At 41.6% G+C, this 22106-nt stretch overlaps 1 protein-coding gene across 1 annotated transcript in view; it reads right to left on the bottom strand.

The window, feature by feature from the left end:
- Positions 1-22106, bottom strand: part of LOC308077337 (uncharacterized protein) — a 396397-nt gene that overhangs the window by 344483 nt on the left and 29808 nt on the right. The window contains exons 17-19 of the mRNA XM_080417984.1: positions 15335-15436; positions 15079-15181; positions 13683-13749 (exon numbers count right to left, since the gene is read on the bottom strand). Coding sequence (XP_080274110.1) covers positions 13683-13749; positions 15079-15181; positions 15335-15436 — 272 coding nt within the window. The remainder of the gene's footprint in view (positions 1-13682; positions 13750-15078; positions 15182-15334; positions 15437-22106) is intronic.

Below are 22106 nucleotides of genomic sequence, written 5' to 3'. Positions count from 1 at the left end.
TATAGACTGTTGGAATAGGGTAGAATGACTCCTGTTCTTAACGAATTACCAAGATTTAATGAGAAATAAGGCTTCTTTAGAAAAATTACTGACGGGCTAGGCTGGGCCTAAATATGGGCTGAAATATTTAGGGGATATGAAAGCTCTAGTTAGTAGTTTGAAGTGCTCATGTGGCTAGTTGCTTCTTTTTGTTTTCATAGACCTGTGGTTGCTTATTTCTCGCCAAGGCTGGCAACACGGCTCATGGTCCAACGCACAAAGCCATTGTAGTGTCTGTGTGCACTTGGCGGGTGCTTTTAGAAACCGGCGGGTGGTATTAGATTCCACTATCCCCCCCCCCCCCCGAAACCCGTACCCATGTGTGTCTGTAGAATGGCAATGTGGGGGATATAGCAACAACACGCCCACGGGCACACCTCCACGCGCAAATAACGGCGTCGGCATAATGGTGACGGGTAGAGCAGGTGCTAGAATAACCTGGGGCGACGCAGCTCCATTATCCGGATTTAACGTGGTTTAGAGGGGGGGAAAAGTGCTGGAGAATAGGGCGGCTACTGTCCAACCCTTAGATAATGACTTATATGACTTAAGAATCTAATTACAGAAGTCATTTCAGTTGGAATCCTTTTAATACATTGTACTATATCTAGGTCAGTTACAATGAAAAAGAAAACTATATAGTTTGACAGACACACAATATTGACAATATCAAACAATATTGTACCTTTCGCCTCCTTTTTGGTCATCCCAAGTGTTACGACCCGGCCTAGGGGTCACCAGGTGTAACATAGAAATAGACTCCCTCCTACCCAGTTCCATATTCAGACGTACAGGGTTAAAATCCTAAGAGTTCAGGATTTATTTTACAGTTAATAAAACGCATTTACAATATACCTCAGGGTAACTTACTTATAACTTCCTAAATACAACACATACTTACTACTCTGAACAAAACAGAAACAGAGAACAAACTAAAATGACAAAGAGAGGTCACCCACCCCTACATACCCAATGCATTATGTCATCACAGGACTAAAACTGAACAAAGTGCTGGTGCTTAGAACCCAAGACGGAAATAGCAAGACTCACCATCTCCGGTTTACTTCCCGTTTCTGCGTGATGTAGGTGGACGCCTTTTTAGGAGACAAGAAGCAGGTTGGAGTCTATTGATTCCAATGGAAGAGTGAACGTGAACACAGCTTTCTGAACCATTCTTTAGCTAGCATGGTCACTGAACTAAATATTGGACCCGATCGTCACAAGACACACAATATTTACAAGATTTTCATTCTAAAATGGCTTTTTTTAGAGACACAAATTAGGAGAAAATCTACTTTGTTATCGACTTTTCTCTATCCCAGCAACACACTCTCGCGAGATTTGGGAAGATATCTGAAGAGTCCATCTGCAGTCTGACGCACGAGACATAGAGGGCTCTGTCTGTCCCTTATATTATATTTTTATTATTATATTAGATTTTAACTCTATGCTCTGTCCCCATAAGATGCTCTAAAAACGGATAAACTGAGATTCTGAATATACTACGTAAAATTATTATGGACAAATAAATAAAATGTGTGTTCCAATGCTCAATATCATTTTCCAATATTAACTGTCTTGGTTGATGGGATATGATTTGGGAATCATGACATTTTGTTAAACATTCATGCTAAACACACTATAGTCTATAGTGGTAAAATATATACCTTATACATAAAAGGCCCTGTTACAATGTTGAGCAGAAACAGGAGCACATCTATCATAAGACTGAATAATATGTGTGTGTGTGTGTGTGTGTGTGTGTGTGTGTGTGTGTGTGTGTGTGTGTGTGTGTGTGTGTGTGTTTGTGGGGGGAATTTTATGGGTTTCTTAAAAAAGATCTTTGCCAATAACAGTGCACTTTCAAACATGTAAAGCATTTATTTTCTTTAATGAAGAAAATACACAAATACACATCCTCATGATGTTGTCAGCCAGGGAGAGGGGAGGGGGAGGGTGGTGGGATGGTCGGGGGAGAAGACAACCACGCCTACTTAGGAGACTATTTGTAGGATTTGTGTACTAGTTCGCCTCTAGTGGCTCTAATGGAGAATGTGTATCTTCCTATATTAACAAGCTTTGTTAGAACTTGGCTAGGAGGAAGACGTCAGAACTTCTTCTTGCAAATTTCCGGCAGACTGGATGCCTTAAGGCATATTGCTGCCTTCCACAGGTTGGCATTATAACTCATTTAAGATTATCTCCTCAGTTTAAAATATTTATAGTGCCCACCCAAATTATCCCCTTGTGAACATTTCCGTTCTATTTCTCAGCCACAGATGACTGAGTTTGCACAAAACCCTCTCTCAGAGTATTGTCCAGCTCTTCAGCACTTATTCCTTCCACATATAGGAACCTCCTAGCTGCGTCCAGCACCATTTAAATCCTTTCTGACTTGCGTTCTATTTCAACAGCTCAGTTCACAACCATAGCAATGAAAGACAAACATCTCTTTCTATCCAAGTACATGTTCATCTCCTCTCCATTGCTTCCCCCCTCCGGCTCCTTTTGCTCTGCCCTGCATTCCTTCCCCTCCAGCTCCAGTCTCTTGACAGCATCAGCATAAAGACGTTCCATTTTCCTTCCTCCTCATCCTATTCACCTCCACTTCCTTAAAGGGATAGTTCACCCAAAAAAAAATCGCTTATATTCTATCAATTACACACCCCATGAAGCAATGAATTCATGGAGATTTTTTTTCATTTAATTTTATTGGCTTTCCTATAAGCCAATAAATTGATGACCGGGTGTGTTTCCGGTAGGACACTCAAAGAGACTCCTTTGAGTCTCCTACCGGATACATTAGCCGGTAATCATTGTTTGTTGGCTTAGGAATGCGACAAAAACTAAAAAATCTCCATGAATTCAATGCTTCATGGGGTGTGTAATTGATAGAATGTAAGTCATTTTTTGGGTGAACTACTCCTTTAACTCTTTTAGGGCATTGTGTTGCTCTTGTAGTTCACACACTTTGGTTGTCCCTGCTCTTCTTCACATTTCCCACCACAGTGTATCTTTCCACATGTCTTGCATCTACACTGTGCTCTACACAGCGCTGCAACGTGTCCATATTCCTGGCAGCAGTAACACCTGAGCGGTGCTACCACAAACGTCCTGACTCCATAACAAACATAGTCATGGTACATTCTCTATGGCAACTCTCCTTCAAACGTCAAACACATTGACTCGCTTTCTTCCCTCATCCCGTCTCTATACCGTCCCATCCTGTGAACCTTAAGAACACCTTCAACTTTCTCAAAACTATAAACTGTATTTGGCACGCCACTGATCACTCCTCTCTTCCTCCTATTTGTTCCTAGTCTAAAACACTCCACGGTCGAATTATCTTCCCACTCTTTGATTCTCAAGACTTCTTTCATGTGTTGCTTTGTTTTACATTCTATGATGACCATTCCACTACATCTTCACTGACCTTATTTCTTTCCCACTTCATGTGGATCACTGAACATGCCGTCTTTCCTAGATACTGCTCTCATTCCAACCACATAATCCTCTTTCTTTTGCTTGCATTCACTTCCTGAACTAGATGTTGCCCTTCTCCTCTTATTTTTATTATCCAACCCTCTCATATGTTCTTCGTTTCAGGAACAGGCTCTCAGTCTCTAACTCCATGTTCCCCGTCTTCTGACCCAACCAACCCAACAGTCAATTCTGTCCGACTACCTCCAGGTGTTGCCAGATTGTGCGAGAGAAGTAAGCTTCCAGGGGCAGTGTTGGAACAAGTAGGCCTACTCATATTTCTTACTTGAGTAAAAGTATCGATACTGCGATGTAGAAATACTCTGTTACAAGTAAAAGTCCGGGATTCAAAATGTGCTTGAGTGAAAGTACAAAAGTATTGGCATCATGATGTACTTAAAGTACCAAAAGTAAAAGTACTTATTATGCAGAATGTCCCATTTCAAGTTTTCAAATGTATAAAAATCTTTTGAAAATATCAGATCTACAAGCTCACAATGGGCATTGTGAGCTTGTAGATCTGATATTTTCAAATGCATACAGGGCTGAAGTGGTTAATGTATGTTTTGTAATAATAATCTAAATCTACAAAGTAACTGTAGTGGCTATTTGTCAACAACAATAAAAAACTCAAAGGCCACTGAGGCACCAGGCAGTGAATCTTACACAGATCAGGAGTCATTGTAATGAGTCCATTGTCCAGACAGGCAGCGACGTTTTGTGGCATTTATATTAGCTTCACCATGAGGAACAATACAGCAAAAGATGGTAGAATGATGTTAAAATGTTTGCTCGACTGTTCCCTGATACTGGTAAACAAGACCAGGAGACCTGCTTCTGCCAGACCCAGAAGGAACAAATTCCTAGTAGGCAACAGACCTACAAACCACTTCATAAGTTAAAAGTATAAATCATTTTAGGCCGTATTAACATTTTGTTGGAATTAAATGGGAATACAGCATGGTGGGGGTGTATTGGGGTATTTGGTTGTAGATTTGTGTATTCACCTGTTTCCTAGGCTGTGTGTTTTCCACTTCCTGTCGATTTCATTGGATATCATTGGTCATCTGACCAGTTTCATTGGATTTCATTGGATCAAATCGACAGGAAGTGGAAAACATACAGCCTAGGAAACAGGTGAATAGGCTAGACCAGTGCCATCTATTAGAGAGTTACGCCAACTCCGTTCACTTCTTCGGGCCAGGTCTACCACATACACATACATTGGCAAATAGTGACAAATCCCTAAACCGGAAGTTCATGGAATGCATTGAAGTCGACGGCTACTTGTCACTATTTCGAGCTACATGAACCACGTGACCGACGCTGTTTCTGACCCCTCATTGGCGCAACTCTCTAATAGAAGGCTCTGGGCTAGACCAGCAAACCTTCCAGTCTGATTACATTCACCTGTCCCTTGTTGATTAGACCCTCATTGATTTTACTTGCTCACCTGACCAGCCTCACGCAGCTTCCCAATGCAATTTGACTGGCTAAAACATTTTCAACTCATGCATGTTACAAGTGTGTTGTGGGTTTATGGTTGTGTAAGTATGATCAATTGCTGTCATACTATTGATTGCCATCTCATTAATCAGTTGGCTGTAGGTGATATTTATACAAATTACCTTCAGGTGTTGTGGGCCTATATTGCCCTCTAAGGTACTGTAGTTAATGACCACATTTAGACATGTCTTTCTTTTAACTATTCCATAAATAAATAAGTATGATCTAATGGCCAATAATGAACCAAACTATAGGCACCACAATTACAACAAGTACTGATCCTGTACAGTTACACGGCACATGTTTAAACCAGTTGAATTAAAGGTAATTCAATGTTTGTTAGTGTCCCCATTCACTGCTGGTTCAAAGTCCAGACCTGCTCTGTTGCCCCCGGTGGTTGAAATCTGAAGCGTTCCTGAATGGCTGGGGAGGACAAGAGGGACAGACCGACAGACCGACAAAGCCTCCTGTAGGCCGATCCCCCTGCTGGCAAAAACTGCCCACTGACTGCTGCTGCTGTGCTCTAATCACTTAAACCAGCTGTGTGCCCAAATTGCCCAACACCTTCAAAATAAAAGCATTTAGCTGTGACACAAATTAACTTAAATAATATGTAAACTAATTAATTCTACAAAACGAAATAACAAATAAATACATTACATAAATGTAAAAAATACAAAATTCTGAATAGCTCCCACAGTAACTAAAGTTTTTTTTAAATAATTGTAATGGAGTAAAAGTACAATATTTGCCTTTGAGATGTAATGGAGTAGAAGTTTGAAAATTGGAAATACTCAAGTAAAGTACATCAAAATTGTACTTAAGTACAGTACTTGTTACTTTACACTGCTTCTAGGTCTACGAAAACCAGTCCAAAAGAAGCAAGTTTAGCCTACCACTTGAACCCATCGACTATTTGAACATAGCAGATCTACAAGCTCACAACGCCTTTTGGATTAAAAAGAAAAAAAATATTTAACAACACAAATTTGGGGGTTCTCTGTGTTTGTTTAGCCTACACCAGGGGTGGGCAAGAATTATTTCCAGAGGGCCATACTGACTTTGATAATGTGAGTGAAGGGCCACACATTGTACAATTGAAACACATAGTGCCGAATTATGTTAAAACTGCATGAATGTAGTAGACATGCCAGACCACTTTACAAGAAGGAACTTGCTTTTTTTGAATTCTGTTACAAAATGTTGTTCCTGAGAATGTAATGTAATGTAATGTAATTTTTTTTTTTTTTTTTTTTTACAGCTGTACCATTGTTCATGATGATGTCAAATGACATGTAAAAGTGTCCTGTGAGTCCATATGGGCTGGGCTTCCTTGGAAGCATGACACTTTAATAAAGAGAAAAACATCAATCATCATCATCATCATGTACTGTACTGTATCACTCTGGTATCACGCCTTACAATAAAAGATGACTTGCATAAAACAATCCTCGTCAATGCCGTATCAACTGTTAAATGAGCCTATACATTTATACAGTATCTTATCTTGTCTGATATGCACCGCTCCATAGATCACTGATCAAACACATTGCATTATGTTATAATTATGGACTCAAGGCAGACTGTTTCACTGTTACATTATAAACATAAAACATTTGAGTACATATGGATGGAGGAATGCAGGTATAGTACTCACATGGTAAATATGAATTACTATATTGGAGTGAGGTTAGCCTCGATCTCCAGGCTTTTATTGCTTAGTTTTGCTAAAAAATAAAAGCCTGGCCCAACTATAGCCTGTACTGGGTATGAGGAAGTGTTTCATTTCCCAACCAACCAGAGTGCAGTGGGCGTCGCTCGTAATGTTGTGTTAACGGGGCGGGGGTTGACGGACAGATCGGTGAACCAATGGGATCAGGCGCCGTCTCTCGCCGGCTCTATACACACGCCCCTTTATACACGAAATCAGGAGGGTTGCAGCAGGCTAGAGTGAGGTTAAATGATTTTTTCTCTAAACCATTAACATACAGCAGACTTTTAGAATGTACATTATTTGGAGGGGGGGGGGGGGGGGTCATTTAGTTTTTCTTTGAGGACATGGCGGGCCAGATTGAGATGGTCAAAGGGCCCCCGGGCCGTATGTTGCCCACGTGTGCCCTAACCCTAATGAAGATGGCTAGAAACTAACTTAACCCTAACCCTAACTTAAGCCTAACCCTACTGAAGGTGGCTCATAGCACACTTTAAAGAGCTTTCCTGTTGTCCTCACCTGACCCGAACCACATTATGATCCAATCAGCTACTGATACCCCAAAACCACAAACGTCATACAGCTGCAACATATGAATGTCCACTTCACCCCGACACTTTAACAAAATACGTAACTCAAACACATTCAGTAAATATGTGGATATTTACAGTAGACATATTTTATTTACATGAGCAAAAAAATATATATATATTTATCATCATTTTTTTCTCAAAATCTAAATCTGTGTGTGTGTGTGTGTGTGTGTGTGTGTGTGTGTGTGTGTGTGTGTGTGTACATGTGCAAATGTAATCTCTTCTGCCCTGATGTTTGTCAGTCACATGCCTTTCATGTTTACTGCACCATCCTGGGACCCATAAATATGTTAATAATTCCCTTTGTATGTTATTGTTATTACATTATTATGTAATATTGTCATCACAGTTCTCATTGAGTGTAACAATAAAAATCAGTTCAACTTGGTTACAATGTCACACATAGAAAGGCCTCAACAAAGCCACTACATCATTACTGTAGCAGCTACAGTACAATGGTCATCATAAAAAACACCACGCCAGTGAGGAGCCCCCACCGGGAGGACGTGGAGCTTCCGTCCTACTCCTCCCACTCAACACTCCCTGCTGACAGGCTCCGCCCCCAGCCGGTAGGAGTACATGCAGTGCCAATAATCCTCCTCCTCCTCCTCCTCCTCCTCCTCCTCCTCCTCCTCCTCCTCCTCCCCCCCTCCCCTGAACACAGGCCAATTGTGTTCGTATAGACGCTCGATTAAGCCAGATGCACTAGGGTGGATTCAAACCCACAACCAAGGTGGTGGACAGGGACTTTACCACTCTGCCACCAAGTGCTTAAAAGAAAGGAAAAAAAACGAAAAAAACAAAAGAAAATAAATAATTTAAAAGCATAATGAGCTGGATGCTGTGATTCCATCAAAACAAACACATGATTCATGTTTTGAAGTTAAAACATTTTGAAAAATCTTCGTGTCCTGAGGTTGTACTGAAAAACATCACGTTTCCCTGAAAAAGCCACTGTGTGTCCTTGAGCAAGGCATTGCACCTGTCTTTGTTCATTTCCTTTGAAGTTGCTCTGGATGATCATGTTATAAAACATATAACACTTAAATATAATGATCCAACTTCAGTGTGTCCACCTTAAGTACATCGGTACAGTTTTACTTCAACCCAAGATGTTCAGACAGGAATGGGTCAATGTCACAGAGAATAAATATCATGATTGAACTTGCAGCAGTTCCTTTGTTCCTCACTGTGTCGATGACAGAACGTGCCTTGTCACTTTTCACCTGCATCGCGTTGGCCTCATCCTGATCAGCATCGTTTATCACTCGCTTCTCTAAAAGTTTGTCCTGGAGAATTTTCAGAGTACCTACTGAAACATTGTTGATGAAGCTGCTCCTCACAGAAAACAATCTCTCTTCTGCTGGAAGATTCACTGTGTGCTGAACTTGTTGTCTCCTTAAAGCAGCAGCTGAGAGTTTCACATAACCTTCCCATGCACAGTCAGAGGTGTTACTGTGTCTTAGAAACAGCTTAATATGCTTAAACTTTGCCTCTAATGTCACTTCAAAAGTTGAAATGTAATTGTGATAGGATGATTCATTAACTTTGAATCTTGCCTTATTTGGTTCAATTATGATGGAATCATCTTGAGGTGAAGTGGAGAGGGTGTATTCTTGCTTTGGGATTAGTTCACAGGGAGGCTTTTCGATGTAAATCTCTTCTCCATTTACTTTCCTCCGTGTATGCAGCACTTCACTCAGCACAACATTCTCAGGTAGCAGCAACACTTTCAGGGTTGAACTGGGATCATCACCATCAATTGGTGGTGTATAAAACAGTGACACCAATGCCTGGACAGGATTTGGGCTGTCGACATCATTGATGATACCATAGGCAGAAAATCCATTTACATCTATGATAACATGAGTTTCTGTGATCATATGGGGTTTGATCAGCTCAATGCCATCATCATCCATCACATGGAGAACAGACAAGGATTTGCCTCCACCCGTGGAGAGGATCTCACAATGTGGAAAGTGTAACTGACACACAGACCCCTGAGAACCGTTGATGTCAAACAGTGGTCCTGCAGGCCTCTTCCTAAGCTGGGATAGAAGCCTTCGGTCCCAGTGGACTGTCCTGTAAGTCACATCTCCCTCTGTCTTCATCTTAAACACCAGGTCGGTCACGGTGCATTTGAACAGTCCTGCTTGGGTGCAGTGGAACCTGTAGCTTTCCTTGTTTTCTACAACAATGATATCAGGTGTAATTGTCTGTGTTTTGTCCAGTAGTGTAACATCATTTAAACTGTGGGACCGCTTGGCTCTGAAACTTGTCTTGTTCTCTAAACATGGAATTTGGCTCAGAGAGGGTAAGCTGTCAGAACGAGGCAGAGAGATGGATTCTCCCATCCTAGAATCATTTAGATCAGTTTCATCTTGGAGCTCCAGAGAGTGATGCACAGAGGACAGTGACTCTGTAAAAGGACAGTGTGTGGTTGATAAATCCCAGGCTGTGTCACATGACATCATTTCTTCTGGGTAATGTTGGATGGACTGTTGTGATGTGGATGAGGAAGACAACATGGGGGAGACTACAGCAACAGAGGGATACATGTTGGGTGTAATTACTTCCTGTGGGACATCTTGAAAAGGGAGAATATCAGACTCCTCTATCTCTGCTTCTTTTCTTCTCTTTCTGGGAAGATGGGACACTTCTGAAGAAGATAAGGAAGATTTATTGAGGCAGGTAGAGGAGAAAAGACCAGACAGGGTAGGGGAGAGGAGAGGAGAGGAGAGGAGAGGAGAGGAGAGAGTTTAAGATAAGAATAGAGAGGATAATGAAAGGGAGGGGGTAGATAAAATGAAAGAGAGAGAAAAGAGAGGAAGATAAAGGAGGAAAGGTGAAGGGCAGTGGAGGGAGAAGAAGGGAGGAAAGGAGAAAGGGATGAGGAGTAATAAGAGATGAATGAGAGGAGACAAGAAAGAGAGAATGTAAAGGGAAGGAGTTAGGACAACAAATGGAAGACATGTGGTATTTAATGGAGCACTTTTTCACCCATTCTCAACCTATCTTCGTCTAATTGGCCCTCATTAATGCTAATTATAATATTATATTATATCTTCATATAGTTGGTCCTCATTAATGCTCATAATATAATATTATATCTTATCTTAATATAATTGGTCTTAAGTAATGCTCATTATAATATTATATTATATCGTATCTTCATATAATTAGTCATCACTAATGCTCATTATGAGATGACATCATTTCTGTCTACTCACTCTGTCTCATTATTGGTGGACTGTGGACAGTTCAGAAACCTGCCTACCAATGACATCATATTCTTTTTAATTCAAGAACAACAGCTTCTATTCCAGCATGCCAACTTTCCAGGAAGAGAAAGGCTGTAGTTCCTATAGAGACACACGGGGACTACAAATTTCACTCCCACTTTTGAGACAGCGGCCCTACTCGAGGTCCGTTAGAACGATGAACTGCAGCTCTCAATGCAATATCTATGAGAGGCATTGTAAAATACAGTTATTTCACTGGTTAACTACTGAGGCTGTAGCGATTTTTTTTGTGTTCTAATAAAGTGTCCCATTTGTTTGATTTGTCCTTTTTAATGTGACATACCTGCCATCTCAATATACAACCCACAATATACTATAATATACTATAATATTCTCCATCAGTGTGTCAAAAGTTCTAGCATCTGAAATCTAAGGTTTAAGTGGTTGCATGGTATATACGTCACGGACGCATCCCTTGAGGTTTTCAAAACCCAGATACGTTTGTGTCTCTCATGTATAATTTTAATAGGCTATTTATTTTGGACAACTATACAAACAGCATCTTGCATGACTATTTGTATATTAATACTAATCTGGAGAATTCACTAAGTAGTTGAAAATGTCGGGATATGTCACTCCTCCTGGTCCTCCATTTAGTTGGGTTATTTCCCCAACTTACATTCAGGCAAGTTAATACAACAGCGGTAAACCCACATGTTTAAATTTTTCATATACCGTCGGAATTCCGCGGTAGGTAGAACATTTATATAAGCCTATGAGATGTTCAAAATATAGACATGAACAAAGTCAGGATTGGGATGAGAATTCAAAGTCGGCGCTCGGCGCTCGTAAAGACAGTGATGTCACTGAAATGCGACAACTTGTCTGTCTGCCGTCTACCCTCTGCTGTGTTAACATTATGGGTAAAACCCATTCAAGAGGAAAATTAAATGTGAAACACATCAACTATTGAGAAAACAAAAAGATATGTTGATAAAGACACTCTATACATTTGGAAACAATTTTTCATTCAACTGTATATCGTCTCCAGTTCATGTAGGATCATTTTAAAAGTAGGCTAACTCTTATATTAATCTCATAGGGATTGCAGTGACGGCTGCAGTACATCGTTCTAACGGACCTCGAGTAGGGGCGCTGTCTCAATTGTGGGCGTGAAATTTGTTGTCCCTGTGTGTCTCTATTAGCTTAGATTCCCCATCAATGATGTCACTGGTAGGTTGGTTTTTGAACTGTCCACAGCCACCAATGAGACACAGAGTGAGTAGACTAATAATGAGCATTAGTGAGAACCAATTATATGTAGATACATATGGTTGGAAATGAGCAAAGTGCTCCTTTAACTAAAATCATACTGATGGAAGCCAAGAAAAACAGCAACATATATAAAATATATATGTGTGCAAATCCAGGTTTATCTTTTGAACCTCAACAACAGACAGAGTAGAAGTGTTTTGAACCTCAACAACAGAGTAGAAGTGTTTTGAACCTCAACAACAGACAGAGTAGAAGTGTTTTGAACCTCAACAACAGAGTAGAAGTGTTTTGAACCTCAACAACAGACAGAGTTTTCTCACCTTTCCGTTCACTGACTGAGCTGCTGGCGGCTGCCGTCCCAGAATCCTCCTCTTCGTCTTTGGGCTCTTCCTTCACCTTCACCTTCCTGTCGTCACTCGATGGCGTGGACGAAGAAAAACGTGACGGATATGTGTCCATGGGCTCACCTTTACACCCATGTCCTGATGGCTTCTCTTCCTTTATCTGAGAAAAAGTGATTAAATGTTAAAAAGTCACTCAAATTACTTTCTAAATCAACACACACACACGTTTGGTCTCTGCCAGGGCAGGTAGCTTATTGTGGGCCAGCAATGTTTCATGGCATTGGCAATCAGACATGATTGCCTTGTCTGACATGATCGGACAAGGCATTTAGTTAAATACGGGGCACTCCTGCAAACTTTGGAAAGCAGTTAGGATAGAATATGAAAAGATTCGTCTTGATCACATGACTATAGAGATAATGTGTACCGATTTGTGTGATGTTTGGACCAAATCTGTACGAGTAATATAAAAATTTGACCACTTTGTATTTAACTGCACCTTCAAAAATATTTTCAAAACTACTTTTCATTGCACCTTCAAAACTAACATTGTTCATTGTACCTTCAAGCTGCTTCTGATTAAAGAAGTTAAGGACGCTTCGTGCAATTTTGAGGTATTTTTTACTTTACTGAGTATTTCCAATTTAATACTTTTACTTCTACTCCACTATCTCAGAGGAAAATATTGTACTTTTGCTTCACTACAACGATTTGAAAACTTTAGTTACTAGTTACTTTGTAGATTTTGATTATTATTACAAAACATAGATTAACCACTTCAGCCCTATATACAGTTAGGCCATTTGAAAATAGCAGATCTACAAGCTCACAATTAGCTTGTACATCTGATATTTTCATAAGATTATTTGCATTGCAAATCGATTTTAGATCAATATAATGGCATTATAAGACGATTTTCTGTTTAAAAAATCGATGCATCGATGCAGTTACTGCATCGTTACGGGCCTAATGTTTATCTTTAACGCAGTTTCTGACTGTAGTAAAACTGACCTTGTTAATTGGAGCACCAAGAGGAACAGAAGGTATCCATCTCTGATCCATGGACTTCATCTCCATCTCTACAGAAGAACAACAAACAAACACACATTCATTACACATGATGGGATGGTTTTGCCATGATATAGGGTTTCAAACCGTGTGTGTGTGGCCACATGTGGAGGAGGACCATGTATACGTCACGGGAGAAGGGAAAAAAACAAAAAAGACGTGTACGCATGAGGAAGTCTTGCACAAGGAGATGTGGAGACTGGTCGAGCGTACACTTCATGTACACTCGCTAAATGCCGACTCGGAGAGCGTCCTCGCCTCCTCCACTCCACTCCACTCGCCTCCTCCAAGAAGAAAATGAACAATTGGAACCTGACTACTTCCGGTTCGAAGTTGGAGTGAGTGAGTGAGTGAGTGAGTGAGTGAGTGAGTGAGTGAGTGTGTGTGTGTGTGTGTGTGTGTGTGTCAGTGGCTAGAACCTTACCCCTACTATTCCGACTCTTCTCCCTCAGCTCAGAGCTCTTCTCACCCCTCAGTGTACAGTATTCATCCTGTATTTCACACATCAACAGACAATGAGAGTCAAAACTACATCAAGATGTTAACAGACTGTTCCTTTACATTGTTTGGAATTAACTTTTACTTCCTGTATTTCCAAAATAAAAGACTGGATAGATCAGGGCCTCACTATAGGTATAAGCAGTGGTGGAAAGTACATTTACTCAAGTACTGTATTTAAGTAAAATTTTTATGTATTTTTTACTTTACTGGAGTATTTCCAATGTTCTATGCTTTTACTTCTACTCCACTACATCTCAGATGTAAAATTGTACTTTTACTCCACTACAATTATTTGAAAATGTTAATTACTGTTACTTTGAAGATTTAGATTATTACAAAACAAACACAAACCACTTCAGCCCTATATACTTTGGCTATTTGAAAATAGCCGATACAAGCTCGCCATGCATCGCAAAGCCACGCGGTTGTGAGCTTGTAGATCTGCTATTTTCAAATGATTTTTTTTGTAACCTTGCGAAATGGGATGTTTGCATAATGAGTACTTTTATTGTGATACTTACAGTAAGTATATTTTTATGCCAATACTTTTGTACATTTACTAGTAAAACATTTGAGTACTTCTTCCATCACTGGGTATAAGTGAACAGTTTAATGTAAGTAGACTATACCCTTTTGAACCCTAGCTTCCCTATTCTGTGAAAATAGCAGATCTACAAGCTCACACAGAGCTTGTAGATCTGCTAGTTTTATTGAAGAGATTTAGTGTAGAGGGGAAAAAGCAAGGGACCAAGAATAGACCCCTGAGGGACCTAACCCCATTACATTTAAGTATATAGGGTTTAAATGGTTAATGAATCTGATCTACAAGCTCACAACGTTTCACATCATGTGAGCTTGTATGTCTGCTATTTTCATTACTTTTGAGTGACACTCTTGTATGATGAAATAAGGCATTAATGTATGAAAAAATAAATACAATCATTTTAAACATGGAGATATGAGGTTTCTGCCCGACAACAACGATAACCACATTAACCCTTTATACATAGTCTGTACTAGGTCCAATGCTTTATTCTGTCAACACCAAATCTGTTTGCCAAATATAGCCGATATAAAAGCTCACAATGGGTTGCATTGTGATTCAGCTTATAGATCAGCTATTTTCGTTGAACGTTCACCTCAGAATAAGGATGCTAGGGTTCATGTGGTTACCTGGCATCCCTATTTTAGACATATCTTTGATTTTGAAACATTTATTTTATTGTTTTATTTCTTTTATTTAACTGAATGATGAACAATTAAATCTTACGCGCTACATTGTAGCTCATGTATTCATGGAGAGAATATTAGGTTCTTACATAGCTGTTAGCTGACTCATATATGTTCCTCTCTATGTTCTGAGCATCAGTCACCAGGTCCTTTATGTCCTTAGCTGGGTCTCCTGTTGACATGGCCTCTACACTGCTCACCAACACACAGAGAATGAAAGAGACAAAGTCAGACATCAGATTCAACTCATCATATAATAAGTGATAATAGTTCAGCTGGTCTGGGGTCTAGAAGATGGTGAGAACACATTGTATTGGTTCTGCTTTCTGTGTGATGAACACTCACAGGTAGCGGACTTGGCGGTCACGGATCCTCTGTGGGATGTCTTTATGCCAAGACTTCCTCATGTCTGCTGCAGAGAGAGGGAGGGCTGTGATGGAGTCCCAGCTGAGAGAAAGACAATGATAGAAAAAACAAAAAGAAATAGAAAGAGGAGGGAGAAACAATGAGGAACACATAATATTATAATATTATGACATAATATTATATGATATATGTATATATATATATATATATATATATATATGTAACTGTACATGAGAAAATATGACAGTTCTTTTTTATGCTGGTGTAAACTAGACCCCCCCATCCTCCCACACACAAATAATTATAATTATATTAGGCATGCGTGAATAAATCGCCATGGTGGTAGACTCCAAATGACCACACAGAACAGAATCTCACCTGAACAGAATCTCAATGGCTCATTAATCTATTTTGCTACATAAATTAATTGCTCACAATCGCTCACAATGTCTAGGGGAAAAAAAATCACAAGTGTGGAAACATTTTGAACATTCAGAAGATAAAACAAAAGTCAGATGCAGGATATGCGATCACACAATGTCATACCACTCCACAACAAGTAACATGGCTTATCACTTATTCAAGGTAAGTTGTTTGTGAAGACGATACTGTGGCCTAAAACAATATTGGCTATGTCCCTACTCCCTTTCGTATTATTTAAATATTTTTTATGTAATATCAATTATATGTAGGGGCTTATAGGATTTATTATTTTCTAGGTACACCCGCAGTTGTCAGCCACTGCCAGTACGTCGAGTTTAGCGGCCCCACAGTTGACTCAGAGGAAATTGGATTTTAGGCCACCACTCTCGGAGAAAAGGCTAAGAGAAATTACGGACAAAATTGCCAATTTTGTTGCGCTTGACATGAGACCAATTAACGTTGTTGAAGGAGAAGGTTTTAAAGAGTTAATTTAATTTAATGTTTAATGTTGCTCCGCACCGTATGTGCAGCAGACACCGGGCAATCAGTTGGGTTAATAGGGCTGTCATATAGGTAACCAAACTGTCTTCTTTGCCGTAAATTGTGGACTAAGTTAGTCAATTTGTTTGTTGTTGTATGTTACATTTTATTTTACTTTGTGAGCAAGACATTTAGGGCTAAATCCAGAGGTTAACACATTAGCGGCGCTATTCAGTGGCAGCTCCTTAAGCCTAAACCCTACCCTAAACCTGTTAAATACGGATAAGGGAGCTGCCCTGTCCCAATATGTTATTCTAGCACCATCTCTACCCGTCACCCATCATGCCGACACCGTTATTTGCGCGTGGAGGCGTGCCCGTGGGCGTGTTGTTGCTATATTCCCCACATTGCTATTCTGCACACACACACATGGGTACGGCTTTGGGAGGGGGGACAGTGGGTTCTAAAAGCACCCGCCAAGTGCACACAGACACTGCAATGGCTTTGTGGAGACAGGACGTAATGTGCGCACCTCTCTCTACTAGGCTATTATTGTCAACAAATCTCTGTGATTCTAATCTTACTATAATCAGCAGAAGGAAGGGTGTCAATTCCTTGTGTCAATTGTATTTATATAAGATGATAGTCTATTTAAATAAGACAATTTGTGCATCTGCAATGCAATACTCCCCTTTATATGTCAATTTTAGTCATTGATTATGCAGGAAATAATTAACCGATTACAATAATATAAAATTCTCTCTAATCAGTAATATGTAGGTGATATTTATGTCTATCAAATGTGTTTTTACTGAAAGGCAAGCTTAGACTTAGAAACGAAACATCGGCCCCATGTTAAATGCCTCAGTGCAGCCAGAGCGCATGTTAGACCATGAGCCGTGTTGCCAGCCTTGGCAAGAAATAAGCAACCACAGGTCTATGAAAACAAAAAGAAGCGACTATAAGGCCACATGAGCACTTCAAACTAGAGCTTTCATATCCCCTAAATATTTCAGCCTGGCTCGACCCATAATTGACAAATTAGGCCCAGCCCGTCTGTCATTTCTAAAGAAGCCTTTTTTCTCATTAAATCTTGGTAATTCGTTAAGAACAGGAGTCATTCTACCCTATTCCAACAGTCTATATTTAAAAAACAGCTTGGAGCAAATAGGGCTATATAAATATATACACTGCCCCATAACCATTTTAAAAATGATATTCGGTTATTCTATGAAATATATTTTTAATTGAGATATTTTCGTTTTTTCCATATTGCAGTCATGTCTTAATAAAATCATGCCTTTAACAAGCAAAATAAGCAGTACAAAATAGTTTGGATTACTTTGTTTGATGGGAAAGAGTTGCGATGGAGAAATCACATCCAATATAGAGACCTGGATCGTGAATGTTACCTCGTACTGCCCCGCTGCCTGTGCTCTGGTCATTTGAAGACATAATCCAACGTTTACTTTGAGGTGAGGAAGACATGAAGAAATATTTTCAATCTCAATAGTTTGTCTGAAGATCCATTCTATATCATGTTATGGTTTAAACTTTAAAGGGGGCTCTGCTGCTGCCGTAGTGACAACTGACAAGACAGCTGATTGATTTGACCTACTTTTGCGCTGCGCTGGTGATTAATTTTTTGGTAGCAGCTGTGTAAGAATAGTATAAATATTTTAAATGGCTTTCATATACTCTTGGGATCTGACTAATATGACAAGTTGCTTATTGTGAACACAATACGCTACAAATTAATTGATATATGAATTATTTGGATTAAAAAAAAACATCGACCCAAAGCCCGACGCATACGTGACCAATTGGACCCGACGGGCCAGGTCGGGTCCCGTCGGGAGCACTTACATTTTATAAGATGATCGGATCATCTGTGATAGCACGGAAACGTCACATTTTCATTTTGGCTGCTGTCTCGCTAAACCCAGCTGCGGGTGAATATTATATATATTATAGTATTATTATATTCCCCAAGTAAACGCTACGTTCATGTTTACTGCATTAAAGCAGGGGTTCTCAATCTTTTCAGGCCATCGACCCCCCAAAATAACCATATTTGATACACAGATAGATATTGTGAAAATAGCAGATCTACAAGCTCACAATGCCTGGCGTTGTGAGCTCTGTTGTGGTGGTCTCGACCCACAGGTTGAGAACCACTGCATTAAAAGCTCCAAGCAAGTTACATGTCTAGTTTATGTTGTTGACCACGTAATGTAATGTTAGAGCTTATTTGGTTTTAGTGTTGTATAGGCTACTCCAGTCCTCATGCGCCGCTCGATCGTGCCTCATTGTTTATGCTGCCCAAAATAACAGATCTGTAAGCTGTCGACACGCCATGACGCAGCAATTTAATAGCTTCTATGTCTGTTATTTTGGGTAGGTAAGCGACGCACATTACGTGTCGCAGCAATGTATCTGGGTTTGAGAGGCTATGATTGATGTAAACTTAAAGTGTAGCTCTGTTTGGGATTATTGAACAAAGGTGGATGATGAAAGAGAACGGGGACAATATGGATGTAAGTTAACTAAGTCACTTCAGAGGAAACTAAAGGGAGCTACTTCAGAGATGTTTACACACCCCTGGAATCCGTTAGAATGGTGGAAATAGAACAATAACAGCCAACGTGAGTACATATAGACCTTTCCTAAAACTGGCCTATTTATTATAGCCATATGCTACTGTATGTCTGTGTACCACCGCCCGGCCCTGTGGTCGACCAGCTGGAGGTCCATGGCTGCCTGTAGGAGTGTTGTCGCAACATGATGTGTGTAATTCATCTTCTGGAGGAACCCTGTAAACTGCCTGACCCACCTAGACAGATTGAGTATATTTTCTTATATTAGCAGGTTGCTTTAAGTAGCTGTACTTTGCTCAAAAGTATCAGTGTTGTATAGTTGGTTTAGCGTAAAAGTAGTTTGTATAGTTGGTTTAGCTTAAACGTAGTTTGTATAGTTGGTTTAGCTTAAAGTAGTTTGTTATTTTGCTTGCTTCAAAGCCTATTGTTAGGTCTCAGCTGACAGCCCCATTAAAGGGAGTTTCACCTGAACCAAAACCATAGCCTTGGATAAGTAGGGGAGGGGCCTACACTGTCTCAAGGTGTTTATAAGTCTGTCCAGGCACAGTGTTACTTCAGTGTGTAATTCATCTTCTGGAGGAACCCTGTAAACTGCCTGACCCACCTAGACAGATTGAGTATATTTTCTTATATTAGCAGGTTGCTTTAAGTAGCTGTACTTTGCTCAAAAGTATCAGTGTTGTATAGTTGGTTTAGCTTAAAAGTAGTTTGTTATTTTGCTTGCTTCAAAGCCTATTGTTAGGTCTCAGCTGACAGCCCCATTAAAGGGAGTTTCACCTGAACCAAAACCATAGCCTTGGATAAGTAGGGGAGGGGCCTACACTCCTGGCAGGCGATTAGCAATCAGTTGAAGTGGCCTTAAATACTTGCTCTGAAAGCGGTAGGCAAAGCTGCTTTCATCTCAGCCTACGCATCCTTGCTCTCCCTCAATTTCCTTGCTCTGACTGAGACTTGGATCAGACCAGAAAACACTGCTACGCCCGCGGCTCTGTCAGATGTGTACTCTTTCTCTCACACTCCCAGAGCCGTGCGGACAGGTGGTGGTGCTGGTCTGCTAATTTCCAGAAAATGGAAATACTCTCCTGTTTCACTGTCACAATTCTCTCCTACCTCCTTTGAATTTCATGTGGTCACTGTTTCTCATCCAGTCAAGCTCACCATTGCAGTTGTTTATCGCCCACCGGGCCCTGCTGGTGGCTTCCTGGAGGAGCTGGACCATCTAGTCTCTCACTTCCCTGTCGATGGCTCTGGATTCATCCTTCTGGGTGTCTTCAACCTCCCGACTGAGAAGCAGTTAGACCCACTCCTTTCGTTTCTCGCCGCCTTCGACCTAGTTCTCTCCCCATCTCCTCCTACCCACGAGGCTGGCAACCAACTGGACCTGATCTTCACCAGATGCTGCTCTGCTGCTAACCTCTCCCTCACTCCTCTTTCCAGTGAAAAGGGTAAGAAACTGATCACTACTTCATGTCCTACTCTCTCTCTCTCTCCTCTCCCCCTCACAGCCCCTCCCTACCCACATGGTTTCCTCACGTCGCAATCTTCGCTCACTTTCCCCCACTGATCTTTCCTCTTCTGCTCTCTCTGCTCTCCCTGCCCCTGAATCCTTCGCTCTTCTATCCCCTGATACCGCCACTGATCTTCTTTTCTCTACTCTATCCTTTTCCCTGGACCATCTCTGTCCCCTCACCTCCAGGCCTGCACGCCAAACTCCACCTGCCCCCTGGTTGTCGGACTCAGTGCGGACTGAGAGACGGAGCCTGAGAGCGGCTGAGCGCAAATGGAGAAATGGCAACCTCCCGGAGGACCTTCTTACCTTCCAATCTCTCCTTTCTACTTTTTTCTCCTCTCTATCTGCTGCTAAAGCTGCTTTCTTCTGCACTAAAATTCAACCCTAAAAAACTCTTTGAAACTTTCTCCTCTCTCCCGCAACCACCACCCCCTCCTCCCTCCTCGTCCCTCCTCCCTGACGACTTCGCCAACTTCTTTGACAAGAAGGTGAACGATATCCGATCCTCCTTCCCTCCTCTCCCGGCTGGTGCCCTGCGCACTACCCACACCCGTCTGCCTTCCACCCCTCCCTCTCTATCTTCATCTACTCCTCTTCCCTCCCCCTCCCCCTCTCTATCCCACTTTTCTCCCCTCTCCCCTAACGAGGTCCTTCTCCTTGTTACCTCTAGTCGCCCCACCTCATGCTCCCTGGACCCGGTCCCATCCACTTTGCTGCAGTCTATTGCACCTGAACTTCTTCCCTTCTTAACCCACCTTATTAACACCTCTCTGACGTCTGGCTACTTTCCCTCTGCTTTCAAGACTGCCAGAGTCACCCCCCTCCTGAAGAAACCGACACTTGACCCCTCTGAGATCAAGAACTACAGACCGGTTTCCCTTATATCCTTCCTATCTAAAACTCTCGAACGTGCTGTGTTCAAACAACTGTCCTCGTACCTCCACCAGAACAACCTCCTGGACTCCCACCAGTCTGGGTTCAAAGTGGGTCACTCGACCGAGACTGCCTTCCTGGCAGTGACGGAGTCGCTCCATGCCACTAGAGCGAACTCTCTCTCCTCCGTCCTGATACTCCTGGACCTGTCTGCAGCGTTCGACACAGTGAACCATCAGATCCTCCTCTCCACCCTTGAGGAGATGGGTGTCTCAGGCTCTGCACTCTCCCTGTTTGCATCCTACCTGACGGGTCGCTCCTACCAGGTGATGCTGAGAGGATCTGTGTCAGAACCACACAGACTCACTACTGGGGTTCCCCAAGGCTCGGTTCTGGGTCCTCTTCTTTTCTCTCTCTACACTACATCTCTTGGTGCTGTCATCCACTCACATGGCTTTTCCTACCACTGCTATGCCGATGACACCCAGCTGATCCTCTCATTCCCCCCCTCCGACACCCAAGTGGAGGCACGCATTGCTGCTTGTCTGGCTGACATCTCGGAGTGGATGTCGACGCACCACCTGAAGCTCAACCTGGACAAGACTGAGCTGATGTTCCTCCCGGGGAAGGGCTGTCCGCACCGAGACATGGCCATCACCATTGATAATGCTGTGGTGACCTCAACTCGGACCGCGAAGAATCTGGGTGTGACCCTGGACGATCAACTGTCGTTCTCGGCAAACATCGCATCAGTGACAAGGTCCTGCAGATGCCTCCTCTACAACATCAGGAGGATTCGCCCCTTCCTCACGGAGAAGGCAGCCCATGTGCTCATCCAGGCTCTTGTCATCTCCCGCCTGGACTACTG

Source organism: Gymnoscopelus braueri (assembly GCF_963280865.1).
Source record: "Gymnoscopelus braueri genome assembly, chromosome: 21".
NCBI lineage: Eukaryota > Metazoa > Chordata > Actinopteri > Myctophiformes > Myctophidae > Gymnoscopelus > Gymnoscopelus braueri.
The sequence above is the reverse complement of the archived record's forward strand: the minus strand, read 5'-3'. Positions and strand labels throughout refer to the sequence as shown.